General features: G+C 58.3%; 1 protein-coding gene across 1 annotated transcript in view; it reads left to right on the top strand.

The window, feature by feature from the left end:
- SHC2 (SHC adaptor protein 2) overlaps nucleotides 1-9159 on the top strand; it is a 44368-nt gene extending 35209 nt beyond the window's left edge. The window contains exons 10-13 of the mRNA XM_024237216.3: nucleotides 643-777; nucleotides 2757-3067; nucleotides 6141-6274; nucleotides 7742-9159. Coding sequence (XP_024092984.3) covers nucleotides 643-777; nucleotides 2757-3067; nucleotides 6141-6269 — 575 coding nt within the window. The 3' untranslated portion in view covers nucleotides 6270-6274; nucleotides 7742-9159. The remainder of the gene's footprint in view (nucleotides 1-642; nucleotides 778-2756; nucleotides 3068-6140; nucleotides 6275-7741) is intronic.
- Nucleotides 9160-13567: the final 4408 nt, after the last annotated feature.

Genomic DNA, 13567 nt, shown 5'->3' with positions numbered 1-13567 from the left:
AGACGGCGTTTCACCACGTTGGCCAGGCTGGTCTCGAACTCCTGACCTCAAATGATTCACCTGCCTCCACCTCCCAAAGTGCTGGGATTACAGGCGTGAGTCACCACGCCCGGCCCCATGTAAACACTTTACACGTTCAAAATACAATTAAAAAAAGAAAGGAAGGAAAATCCTGAAATAGAACTGAGTCAGAACAAGTGACCCTCCGTGCGTCATGTTGATAGCATAATTACAGGGAAGCAGAGTTACTGTGATTATTTTTAAATGTGGAGACTGAACATACACACTGGGAAGCTCTGGTCCCTGGGCCGGGGAGGGTCGGGATGGGGCGGGGTGGAGCAGCGGCTGCCCTCTCCTTGGGCGTGGACGCCTGGTCCCCACAGCCCCAGCCGCACGCTATCCCACTCGTGTCCCTGGTTGGAGCCCTGATGGGGCTTTGCTGCTGTAAGGTGCTCCCTGTGGTGCCTGCAGTCGGGCAGGTTACCACGGGGAGACCAGAGCAGCATCTGCCCTGCAGCCAGCAGCACAGGTGGTGGCGGGGGGAGCTCCTGGTGGGATCCAGCCAGGTGTCCAGGGCCCTGCTCCCTGCGAGCCCCTTGCCTGGCTCCCAGCCGACCCCCTGCCCCTCCTTACACTCCCCAGCTCTACCGGGGGACGGCTACGTGCAGGCGGACGCCCGGGGCCCCCCGGACCACGAGGAGCACCTGTATGTCAACACCCAGGGTCTGGACGCCCCCGAGCCGGAGGACAGCCCCAAAAAGGATCTGTTTGACATGCGTATGTGGCAGCCTGGGGGGCGTCACGTCAACACGTGTGGCTGTGTTGTCTGATGGAGGAGGCACAACCCCACCCCCACTCCCTATGGGATCCCTGGTTTGATGGGGGAGGCTCCCTTCTCCCCGTGAGATCCTTTAAGTCGACAGGGGTGGGACGGGGAAGCCCAGTCTGTTTCCTGTCAGAGGCCTTGTCTGATGGGGGTATCCTGGACTCTGCCTTAAAAGGGGCCAGTCTGACAGGGGAGGCCCATTCTCTCTAGCGAATGTGGCCGAGCAGTGTGATGGGTGAGGCCCAGCCCCTTCTACAGGTCCCCATCTCCTGGGGCCACCCTGCTGAACGCCCCAGTCTGGTTGGGAATTCCGCTGGCCGCCGCTCTGCGAGAAGCTCTGCTCTCTCGGGGGTAACCCACCTGCCTCTGTCGGAACCCCCAGTCTGAAGGGAGCAGCTTCATCATTCCTTGAAAGAATAGTCAGTGTGGTGGGAGGCTGCGGCCCCGTCTGTGAGGCCCTCCAGTCAACAGGGGAAACCAGACCCTTGCCCCATGGGACTCCTTAGTCTGAGAGGGGAGGCTTGGTCTTTTCTCCGTGGGACTCCGGCCTGCTGGGACGACTGCCTGGCCCGCTGGTCTCGCTGACTCTGGGTCTCCCTGGTCTGATGAGTTTTCTCGTCATGTGACTCCGGGGTCTGAGGATTCTTCGTACGGAAATCTCGGCCTGATGGGGGAGGCACAGCTTCCTTCTTGAAGGAACGCCCAGTCCAATGAGGGAGGCTTAGTCCACCCCTGGACAAAGTGGCTAGTCTGACAGTGAGCCCATTCCTTCCTTCCCCGTGGGATGACCCAGCCCGAGGGGTGTTGGCTCTGAGCTGCCGGGTAGGGTCCTCGCCCAAGCTCAGGATGCCTCCCAAACTAGCTGTAAATTTCTCCCTTCCCTCCACCACCTGACAATGCAGCTTCTCTTTAGCATCACAATAATGACACCATCTAGCACCTAGGGGGCGCCTGCTGTGTACCAAGCACTACACGAAGAGCTTGGCCCTCTTGGCTCCTCACAGCAACCCTCAGATGGGAAAGGAGGGGCTTGGGGCTGTGAGCGTCCCTCTGAGGCAGCGTGTCCCTCAGGGTGACCAGACTGCCAGGCAGCCCCAGTTGAGGAAGGGTGTCTTCTCGTCCGTCCTCCATGAAGAGTCCTGGGGCTGCCTCTGATTTGCCACGTGCTCATCCCCAAACCAGTCGCTGGCTGGGAGGGGGAGGTGAACATGCTGACTGGCCAGGCTAGGAGTTGGAGCTGGGTCAGCCCCAGGGTCAGGGCAGGAAGACCCCCCAGGACCAGGCGCTGGAGGGGTGCGGGGCTGCCCCAGCCACAGGTAGATGCATCTCCATCAGGGCTGGGGCTCCAGCGCTGCAGGGTCTGAACCATGCTGCTTTCTGCCTGGGGACGGACATGCCCACCCCCGTTTGACAATGCGCGGACTGACACTCAGGCCTTAGAGTGGCCTGTTGGATGTGGGCGTTGTTGGAAGCCGTTAGAAAACTCAGGGCAGAACATTTTAACGCTAGGGGCAAGAGAGGGATGCCGGCTGTGGTCGTGAGTATTTAGAGCACATTGGAGGCCCCGGCCAATGCAGTAAGACCAGACAAGGAAACGAGAGGCATACGCTTTGGGAAGGAAGCCCACCTGACAAGGCAGGAAAAAGAAATAGGAGTTAATCTCTGAAAGAAAGAGCTGCTGTTACCCTTTGTACGTGCTTAGTACGTGCTTAGAAAACCCAACCTGGGGGTCCAGGTTGCTGCACATGTGAGCCCACTGCACGCACGGGGCTGGGCGGAGTGCGAGTCTGATACACTGTGGGCGCTCGGTCAGTGCAGGCCGACGAGTTTACGAGGGACTCCGCGGGGAACCCGTTTCTCCCAGCTCTGGTCCTGGCAGGAGCAGCTGCCTGCCCCTTGCCTGCCCAGCACTGCTGTCCCTGGCCTGCAGGACCCTTTGAGGATGCCCTGAAGTTGCATGAGTGCTCAGTGGCGGCAGGCGTGACAGCAGCCCCCCCTCCCTTGGAGGACCAGTGGCCCAGCCCTCCTACCCGCCGAGCCCCTGTGGCCCCCACGGAGGAACAGCTGCGTCAGGAGCCCTGGTACCATGGCCGGATGAGCCGTCGGGCGGCAGAGAGGATGCTTCGAGCTGACGGGGACTTCCTCGTGCGAGACAGCGTCACCAACCCCGGGCAGTATGTCCTCACCGGCATGCACGCCGGGCAGCCCAAGCACCTGCTGCTCGTGGACCCCGAGGGTGTGGTAAGCTGGGCACAGGTGGGAGGGTCTGGGGGCATCCAGGGGCTTAGCTGGGCACAGGCGGGAGGTTCTCCAGGGTCTCGAGGGTCTCGGGGCATGCAGGAGCTTTCCATATTTATGAAGCTTTTCCAGATTGTTCCAGATGTTGCCTTTGACCAGCTACTATAGAATTACAAAGTATTTTCCAGTTTATTTTTGAGACAGAGTCTGGCTCTGTCACCCAGGCCAGACTGCAGTGGCACAGTCATAGCTCTCTGCAGCCTCGAACTCCTGGGCTCAAGCGGTCCTCCTGTCTCAGCCTCCTGAATAGCTGCGGCTACAGGTGTGAGCCACCGTCCCCAGCTAAGTTTTTGTAGAGATGGGGCCTTGCCACGTTGCCCAGGCTGGTCCCGAACTCCTGGCCTCAAGTGATCCTCCTGCCTTGGCCTCCCAGTCATAATCCCAATCTTACGATTTCATCCATCATAAGATACTCTCCCCCCCAGTTTATCATGACTTATGCGCCTTACAAATGGTGATGTATTTGAGGGATAAATATGGTATTTTCAGGTTCTAATTTAGTTGAGGGTGTACAAAGTATGTCTCAATTTACAAGGAATTTTGGGTTCAGGTTACTGAATTGCTTCAATCCCTTCTTCCTTCCTCCCTCTCTCCCTCCCTCCCTCCCTTTCTCTCTCTCTCTTATTTTCTTTTTTCTTTTTTTTCACGGAGTCTCGCACTGTTGCCCCAGCTGGAATGCAATGGCGCAATCTTGGCTCACTGCAACCTCCACCTCCCGGGTTCAAGCAATTCTCCCACCTCAGCCTCCCCAGTACCTAGGATTACAGGCTCCCACCACCACGCCCGGCTAATTTTTCATATATTTTTAGTACAGATGGGGTTTCACTATATTGGCCAGGCTGTTCTCAAACTTCTGACCTCGTGATCCACCCGCCTCAGCCTCCCAAAGTGCTGGGATTATAGGCGTGAGCCACCGCACCCAGCCCTTCTTTCTTACTCTTTTTTTTCTCTCTCTCTCTCTTTGCTTTCTTTTCTTCCTTTCTCCTTTCCCTTCCCTTCCCTTCCTTTCCCCCTTCCCCTCCCTCTCCCCTCTCCTCCTCTCCCCTTCCTTTCTCTCTTTTCTTTTTCTTTTCTTTCTTTCTTCTTTCTTTTCTTTCCTTTTTTTCTTTCTTGATGGAGTCTCGCTCTGTCACCCAGGCTGGAGGGCAGTGGTGTGATCTCAGCTCACTGCAACCTCCACTTCCCGGGTTCAAGCGATTCTCCTGCCTCAGCCTCCCAAGTAGCTGAGACTACAGGTGCCCGCCACCACGCCCTGCTAATTTTTGTATTTTTAGTAGAGACGGGGTATCACCATGTTGGTCAGGCTGGTCTCGAACTCCTGACCTTGTGATCCACCCACCTCAGCCTCCCAAAGTGCTGAGATTACAGGCGTGAGCCACCGCGCCTGGCCTAATTGCTTCAATTCTAAGATATACACACTCCCCGCCCGAATTTCGATGTTTCTGGAGTCTGGATTTTGTTTAAAAACCATTAATTGCATATTTGAACTGCAGCATTATTTTACAGGGAGGTTTTTCTGTTCTCTCTCCTCCTGGTACCTAAAATTGTGGCGCATCTTACAGTTGCTCTGGGCCAATGAGATTTAGTAATCTCCAGCTTCTAAAGCGTTTTAGGGTTTACAAAGCATTTTCCAATTTACAAGGAGTTCTAGGGTTTATGAAGCATTTTGAGCGTCTGAGGGCTGCACAGGTTATTTCCCAGGTGAGGAGGTGCTAGAGGGTTCGGAGGCCTCTCAGAGTGTAGGAGGCGTTTTCAGCCATCCTGCCGAATCCTCAGGTGGCTCTTGGGCTGGTGTGAGCCTGGTCTGTGCGTGAAGCACACTGCGGCGGGCAGGTGGGGGCGCTTGTGCACCCCGGCCTGGGACAAAGCTGGAGGGGGCAGGGCTTGGGCGAGAGGTGCCTGTTTTCCCAGTTCCTGAGCCCCCTCCAGACTGTTTCCGGTCTCCCTGCCACCGCCTAGCCTCTAGCCTGGTGTGGGATACCTCAGTTCTTTCCCAGGCCAGATTTTCTCTGTTAAATGAATCGCTGGGGTCAGACCGGCAGCCATTACACCTGGAGAAGCTTCAGAACGTCTACCAGTACCTTGTTAAAAGGCAGATTCCCAGCTCCCATTCCCAGTGCCACAGAAGGACATGATTTTGCCACAGGCCTAGGAATGTGCATTTGTCCCTGTTCCGCACGTGAAAGGTGCACAGGGCCCCCAGCCTCACCCAGGAACTGCTCGGAAGCTGTGGGACACAGAGTCTCTTGGTTTTGCATCCAGTTCCAGCACTCAGTAGCGCTGAGATTCTCATTCTAAAATGCAGATGGATTTTGATTTGGTGATTCAGATTTTCAGGCCTGTGTCTCCAAGATTTCAGGGGTGTGTTTCCTGGAGCTGCAAACCAAATGGCCACACACGAAGTGGCTTAAAACAGCAGAGGTTCGTTCTCACAGCTCTGGAGGCCAGAACTCCCAACTCACGGTGTGGCCGGGGCTGGTTCCTTCTGGAGGCTCTGAGGGAGCCTCGGTCCCAGGCCCCTCCCAGCGCCCGCTGCTGGCGGGCCTCCCGGGTGCTGCCAGCCTTGTGGACACACGGCTCCAATCTCTGCCCTCTCCTGCGCATCTGTGTGTTTTCCTTTTCCTGTCAGCACAGCAGTCAGTGGACTTAGGGCCCCCGCGGCTCATCCTGGACGCATTTGTCCCAGGACCTGTCTATCTACAAAGATCTTTTTCCAAATGAGGTCACATTCATGGGCTCTGAAGGCTAGGACCTGGCTGTATCTTCTTGGGGTCACCCTTCAGCCCCCGACAGGAAGCGTGGCCCCAGAACCCTGGGGGTTTCCGAGCCCATGCCCGTGTGTGGTTCTGGAATTCTGAGGCTGATCCTGTGGCTGGTGTCCCGGAATTCCCTGGTCTGGCCACTCGTCCATGCAGGCACCCTAGGGGTTCCCCGGCAGGACCCCAGAACGCCAATCTCCGACTCCACGGGTCCAGGCGGGCTCCCGGGAGCTGATGCCGAGGTCTCTGTCCTGCAGGTTCGGACGAAGGACGTGCTGTTTGAGAGCATCAGCCACCTGATCGACCACCACCTGCAGAACGGGCAGCCCATCGTGGCCGCCGAGAGTGAGCTGCACCTGCGCGGCGTGGTCTCACGGGAGCCCTGAGCCAGGTGTGTGGCTGCCGCTGTGGGTCGCTGGCCTTGCCTCCTTTGCCAGATTCTTTTCTAATTTGAAAATTGAGACCCGGTTCACGCGCCGTGCCTTTCTCTCTAGAGGGCACGACTCAGGGGTGTTGAGCATCCAAGCCGTGCAGCCATCTCTGTCGAGTTCCAGAACATTCTGTCAGCCCCGAAAGAAGCCCTGTCCCCACCAGCCGTCACTCCCTGTCCCCTCCCCAGCCCCAACCCCCACACATCCGCCTCCTGTCTCTGGATGGGCCTGTCCTGGACATTTCATAGCAACGGGATCCCACGCTGTGTGTCCTTCTGTGTCTGGCGTCTCTCACTGAGCGTGACGTCCTCCAGGGGCATCGCGCTGTGGCCTGGGCCAGAGCCTGGCTCCTGTTCTCGGCTGGATAATGTCCCACTGTGTGACGGGACCACGTTTTGTTTGTTCATCCGCTGATGGACGCTGGGGTTGCTTCCGCCTTTTGGCCACCGTGAGCCTTTGTGTGCAGGTTGTGTGTGGACACGCGTCACTGCCCGTGGGTGGGTGTGTGCCTGAGGGTGGCAGTGTGCAGCCACGACCGTGACACTGCGATTAGCTGTGATGGACATCACCTGGTCTTTGTGGACCCCTGTTGCGTGCTGGGTGTCCGGGCCTCCTTCCCAGAGGAGGGGTGAGCACTGCTGGAGAGGACGGTGGGCTGGGACAGGCAGGTCTGGGTGATCTCACGGTCTCTCCTCTGGGGTGAGGTTGGGGCAGGAGAGGGTGCAGCTGTGGGGCTGGAGGGAGTGGAGGCTGAGAGAGCAGCCGGCGAGGAGGGAGGGCCTGCAGGGGGACGGGGCCGTGGAATTTCCCAAGGGCTGTGCTTCTGGGCCAGGTCGGGCTGCTCTCCGGTCCCCATGACAACAGTCTCCTTCCAGCCTCCTCTCTCCTGGGCGGCCCCTCCCCCACGCGGCCGCGGCCTCCACCCAGCCCCCAGCCAGGCCTCGGGCTGCAGGCAGAGGGGGTTCCGGGTCTGGGAGGGGCTCCCGTAAAGCACCTGAAACTGCCTGCGGCCTGCGGCACGCGGACTCCTGTGTTCCGTTCGCACCGGTCCCTGCCTTTGTTCTCTCGGAAAGGCGTTGGTGACCCCAGGAATAACCTGGAAGGCAGTAACGATTCCTGCTCAGGAGGCAGTTGCCCTATCCTAGGAATGTGCTCAACCCTTCGGTTCTGAGACAGGCACTGGGATCGGCATCCTCGCTTCCTTGCGAGGAAACAGCAGAGGTTAGGGCACCGCCCTAGATCCACAGCAAGGACTCAGGACACCTGCACCGGAGCCCCAGCCGTGCGACCTGAGGAGCTCCTGGCTGGACCTGAGGTGTGGCAGTCGTGGAGATGACGGCGAGGCAGAAGAGCGTGTGGCTCACACCAGAGCCCGGGTCTGCGGCCACCGTCTCAGCCCTGACCTCACCTTCTCTTTCTGCCCGCAGGTGACCGTTCTCAGCCCCGGCTCCTGCCTGTCGTGGCCTTGGGGCTCTCAGCCCTCCTCCTGGATCCTGGTCAGGCCGAACCGCCGCTGCCTCTCCTTCCTCCGCATGAGCCTCTGGCATGGTCCTTCCTCCAGCTGGCCCCCGGCTGGGCAGAGCCTCCTCCTGCCGGGGCCCCTGCCCACCCCCTCCTTTGCCTGGAGTGAGGGTGTTCATACCAAAGACGGAACCGTTTCGCCTTTAAAGAAAATATATCCAGAAGCAGCCGCTGCCTCGGAGCCCTGGCCCGTGGGTCCCCCTCTCACCGGGCTGGTTCAGTCTAATTCCCCGGAGAGTCAGGGCTCCCCGGACCCTGGGGAGGAGGTGGATTCCGGGCCTGGCTGGGCTTCCTTTTCCCACCTGAGGACTGGGTGCACAGTTGTCTTTGAGGGAGGACGGTTAAGGTGCTTTGGGGTTCTCAGGCCAGGACACATGCTGGCGCTGAAGTGGAGGCAGCCTTGAGGTCACCTGGGATCTCGGGGTAGCCAGGCCGCTCCAAGACAGTGGATATCGAGGCAGTCGTGAGGCCCCTACTCCACCTGGGAGCAGGGGAAGGACGTGGTTGCCTGGCCCGAGCTGCGCCCAGCAGCTTCCCCCCAATCCCGCCCTCCCAGCTGTGGACCCAGACCGGATGTTCGGATCGGTTTGTAATTAAACCTGGGAATGGCCACAAGAGCACAAGCCCACCTGCGTATCTGGGGGCCCTCGCGGGGCTGGGGCTGGGATGAGTCTCCCAGGTGGAGAGCTGATGAGGGGGCTCAGAGGGACCACATTTGGCCTCCCTAAGGGCCTGGACTGGGAGAGAAGGAAGGTGGGGCTGTGCGTGTGCCCATACCTGGCAGATTGTGGGGTGACCCCTCTGCCCAGCAGCCCCCGCATCTCTCTGGTTACCTCTGTTTTATCCAGGATAAAACACACTTCAACTTCTCCGCTAAACACTTCTCTCACCTCCTGGGAGACACCCTAGTTTATCACCCGAATGCCAAACCTCTGCCTTTCAAGACAGCCCAGGACATCAGACAAGAGCTGTTTGTTTTCTTCTCCAAGATGCCCCCAGCGTGGCCCTAGATGGGCCAGGCTTTTCTGTTGTCCTAGCTGCTTCTCTCCAGGACATCCCCCTCGATGCCCTGCTCTTCCCGGACGCCCAGCATCGTGCTCAAGCACCCCAACTCCATTCCTTAGATCTGCTGTCATGTTATATCTGAGCCTCTGGCTCCAAGAGACCCCCCAACTCCTCCCACAAACACAGCATCTTCCCAGGAGAGAGGTTCCCAGCCTCTCCACATCCCTGCAGGGCCACATCTGTCAAGGGCCGAGGATCTCTGGCTGCTTTCTCTGCAGACGGCAGGCCCTACCCCCTGCCCTGGGGGACAGGTAGTGAGGGTGTGTGTGGGGAGAAAAAGCCACTCTAGTTTGTCCTTAACTAGGACCGGAGCCTTCCAAAGGCAAACCCAAAAGGGGCTTCGATGACACGTCTCTTATTTCCGAGATGTGGAGGCAGAGCCACCCATCCATCCTCCTATCTACACATCTATCAGTAACCCATTCATCCATCCATCCATCCATCATATATCATCCATCTATAAATCCATCAGTAACCCACTCATCCATCCATCATACATCATCCATCTATAAATCTATCAGTAACCATCCATCCATCATCCATCCATCCATCCATCATGCATCATCCATCTATAAATGCGTCAGTAACCCACTCATCCTTCCATCCATCCATCATATATCATCCATCCATAAATCCATCGTAACCCACTCATCCATCCCCCATCTACACATCCATCAGTAATCCACCCGTCCATCCATCTACACATCCAACCATACATCCATCCCCCAATTTACACATCAAGTAATCCACCTACCCATCTCCCATCTACACATCCATCAGTAACCCGCTCATCCATCCAACAATCTGCATATCCAGCCATCCATCCATCCCCACATCTACACATCCATCAGTCATCCATCCAGTCACCCGTTCATCCCCCCATCTACACCCATCAGTAACCCAGCCATCCATCTATCCATTCACCCACCTGGTCCCCCATCCATCTACCTAAGCCTCCATCATTATTCCATCCATCCCTTTTTCCATCTGTCCATCTATTCATCATCCATGCATCCACCTCTCTCTATTGCTCATCCATCGTCTGTTCATTTTCGTTCCTTTCACTGCTCCATCCATCCACCCACCCACCATCTTTCAGCATGCTTGCATTGAGCATCTTTTATCTGCCAGGAGCTCTGGTGGGCAAACAAGATGCAGTAGTGACCAAGACAGATCTGCCCTCATGGAGTTAATGGCCAAGTGATATTAATCAGCAAATCACCACTCAACATACAATAACAACTGTGGAGTGGGCGCGGTGGCTCACGCCTGTAATCCCAGCACTTTGGGAGGCTGAGGCAGGCGGATCATCTGAGGTCAGGAGTTTGAGACCAGCCTGGCCAACATGTCAAAACCCCAGGTCTACTGGAAATACAAAAATTAGCTGGGCGTGGTGGTCCTATAGTCCCAGCTACTCGGGAGGCTGAGGCAGGAAAATCACTTGAACCCGGGAGGCGGAGGTTACAGTGAGCTGAGATCGCGCCAGTGCACTCCAGCTTGGAGGACAGAGCAAGACTCCATCTCAAAACAAACAACTGTGGAAAACAGTGCATCACGGAGCTTAGAGATCCCAGGAAATCCAGGAGGGTATCTTTGCGGGAACAACACAGGGACTGTGATTGAAGGATGAGCCCCAGATGAAGAAAGAGCTCTGGGCAGAGGAGACGGCGTGTGCAAAGGCCCTGTGGTGTGTTCAGCCAGCACATTGAGGGAGCAGAAGGGTGGCCAGTGTGGCTGAGGTGAGGTCAGGAGTGGGGTGAAGACACAGAGCTTGGGGGAGGCCTGGCGCCAGGAAGAGCTGCCAGGGGTCTTTTGAGCACAGGGCCGATAACATTCCCCGTAAGATTTCCCAATGGGAAGTAAACTGTTGGGAATTGGGAGGGCAAGGAGGAGGTGCTGGACCAGAGGAGTGCTGGGGAGTAAAGAGTGTCAGATTCCCAAGATGCGGAGGACAGAGGGGGTCTAAATGCACTTCATTCATTCATTCACAGCCCTGGGCCCTGGGCCCAAGTTGCCCATCCACACCCCACCTCCGTCTGTCCTCTTCCAAGTCCCTGTGTAAATAGAAACTGGCGCCTGCTGGGACATGAGCCAACAGCAGCATGAACTCGGGGGGCTGAAACTCTCCCTGCTTTACAGATGAGAAAACGGAGGCTCGGAGAGGCGAGGTGACCTCCGAGACGATCCCACTGGGAGGTGGTGAAGCTGGTTTTGGAGGGCCCCCATCTGCCAGTCCCTTTCTCTGGGCTGGAAGAGTCTGGGTGCCCAGACGCCTGGCTCCAGCTGGGTCCTTACACCTGTCTCCTACCCCTTCCTACCTTTGTACTTCCAATAATTGGAATAATTAAGTCGATAATCCACTCCTCGGGAGCCTGAGCCTGGAGTGGGAGGCAGGAGAATCCTGGGTCACATCCGACCTCTGAGCTGCGCAGCCTGGATGAGTCGTTTTCTTCTCAGAATTGCACTCGATCCCCTGCATGAGGAGACAGGAGGATTTGCCGTGGAGGATCCAGGATGCCCCAGGAATCAGCTGGTGCCGTGGAGGGGCCAGGATGCCCCAGGAATCAGCTGGTGCCGTGGAGGGGCCAGGATGCCCCAGGAATCAGCTGGTGCCGTGGAGGGGCCAGGATGCCCCTGGAATCAGCTGATGGGAGGGGCCAGGATGCCTCGGGAATCAGCTGATGCCGTGGAAGGGCCAGGACGTCCCGGGAATCAGCTGGTGCCGTGGAAGGGCCAGGACGCCCCGGGTATCAGCTGGTGCCGTGGAGGGGCAGGATGCCCCGGGTATCAGCTGGTGCCGTGGAAGGGCCAGGACGCCCCGGGTATCAGCTGGTGCCGTGGAGGGGCCAGGATGCCCCAGGAATCAGCTGGTGCCGTGGAGGGGCCAGGATGCCCCTGGAATCAGCTGATGGGAGGGGCCAGGACGTCCCGGGAATCAGCTGGTGCCGTGGAAGGGCCAGGACGCCCCGGGTATCAGCTGGTGCCGTGGAGGGGCAGGACGCCCCGGGTATCAGCTGGTGCCGTGGAAGGGCCAGGATGCCCCGGGTATCAGCTGGTGCCGTGGAGGGGCAGGATGCCCTGGGTATCAGCTGGTGCCGTGGAGGGGCAGGAAGTCCTGGATATCAGCTAGTATCAACTGAGCACCCCGCCTGCGGCAGGCCTCGAGATCAGCCGGTTCCATGTGCTCCCTGAGGAATTGGGCTACTCCCCCGTGCCTCAGTGTCCCTCTCTGGAAACTGGCGATGGTGGCCCTCCAGGGCCCTCCCACTGGGCTAACCTGTGATGCACAAACCAGCCAGGTCCCTCCTGGGAGCTCGCAGAGAGTCCTGCTCCTGGGATTGTTTTATTGTTACGCCGTCCCCTCCCTTTCCTGAGGCTCCCAGGGTAAGTCTTCAAGCTGCACAGGTACCCAGTGGCCTCCTCAGCATTGGAGCTCAGATTGCAGGCCCCCCACTTTTTTTTAAACCACCTCCCTGTAGGTCCTCCAAGCTTGTTATCCTGGAGGCCACTGTGGGGCAGCCTTGGATTCAGGCCTGGCTCTGGGAAGCCCGGGGTCCCTGCTGGGGCCCCCGCCTGGGGGGATGGAGGGCCAAAGCCTCCCAGCATGAGGCGCCATGACTCAGGGCTGAGAGGGGCTGGTCAATACCACCTGGGCCCCTCCTCCAGCTTGAGCCCGAATCTACAGCATCCTGGTCTCCGATCCTGGAGGGCTGCAGCGAGGCTGCTGCAGAGGGAAGCAGAAGGTTCTGTTGACCAGGAGAGGCTCCTGTTTACTTACCAATGGTGCAGAGCTAAGCAGCCAGAAGGCCCCAGCCTCCCTGCCCCTGCCCCACCCAGGGTGGGGTCTGCGTCCGTCCACAGGGCAGGTGTTAGGACGCATCCCAGGTACTTTTCAGGCCTATGTTTCCCCAGCCCAATGTGATAGGGTGTGGGGATGGGGTGGGGCTTCTGGCCAAGCCAGGCTGTGGTGGGGTCAGAGCTCTGGGATGCACTTTGAGGGGCTGAGACCCCTTCCTGACCTGCAGAAGCGTCTGAGGAAGAGGGTGACTGACACCTGCCTCGCACACATGGTGGGGCTGCTGTAGGCACTTTGCACATAGTGATCTGTTGAGCCCTCCCTCGAGTGCTGTGGTTCTCTGGGCTGCCGAAAAGACAGAGATCTGGATGCTTGTCCGGCGTCACACAGGGGGAAGGGTTGGCACCGGGATTCAAGCCCTGATTGACCAGCTCTGGATTCGTGTCCTTAGCACAGAAACAGGCATAGTGTAAACTCAGTGCCTCATCCCCCAACCCAGCTGGGAGGTGAGGGTCTGCCCCCACCTGGGCTAGGCAGGGGTGCCGGAGAGCGAACCCCCAATACCTGGGGCTGGTCTGATGTCAGGAGACCCGTCACTGCCCCTTCCTCGGACCCAAGCTGTCCCCTTCCCTCCCTGGGCCCCGCTGTCCTTGTCTGCAAATGGAGGAGGGTGGCTCTGTGGCCCCTGAGGCCCCCTCGCCTCAGGCCTGCTGAAAGAGCACTGTTTCAGGGCCATTGTGGCGTTGCTATTCACCCATTTGTTTGGCAAATGTTTACTGGAGATATGGCTGGCCTGTGCCTTGGGGACACTACAGGGACAGGACCTCCAGGACCCTCCTCCTGGCTCGGCCCAGCAGAGACGGTGGACAGA

Source organism: Pongo abelii, chromosome 20 (assembly GCF_028885655.2).
Source record: "Pongo abelii isolate AG06213 chromosome 20, NHGRI_mPonAbe1-v2.0_pri, whole genome shotgun sequence".
NCBI lineage: Eukaryota > Metazoa > Chordata > Mammalia > Primates > Hominidae > Pongo > Pongo abelii.
The sequence above is the reverse complement of the archived record's forward strand: the minus strand, read 5'-3'. Positions and strand labels throughout refer to the sequence as shown.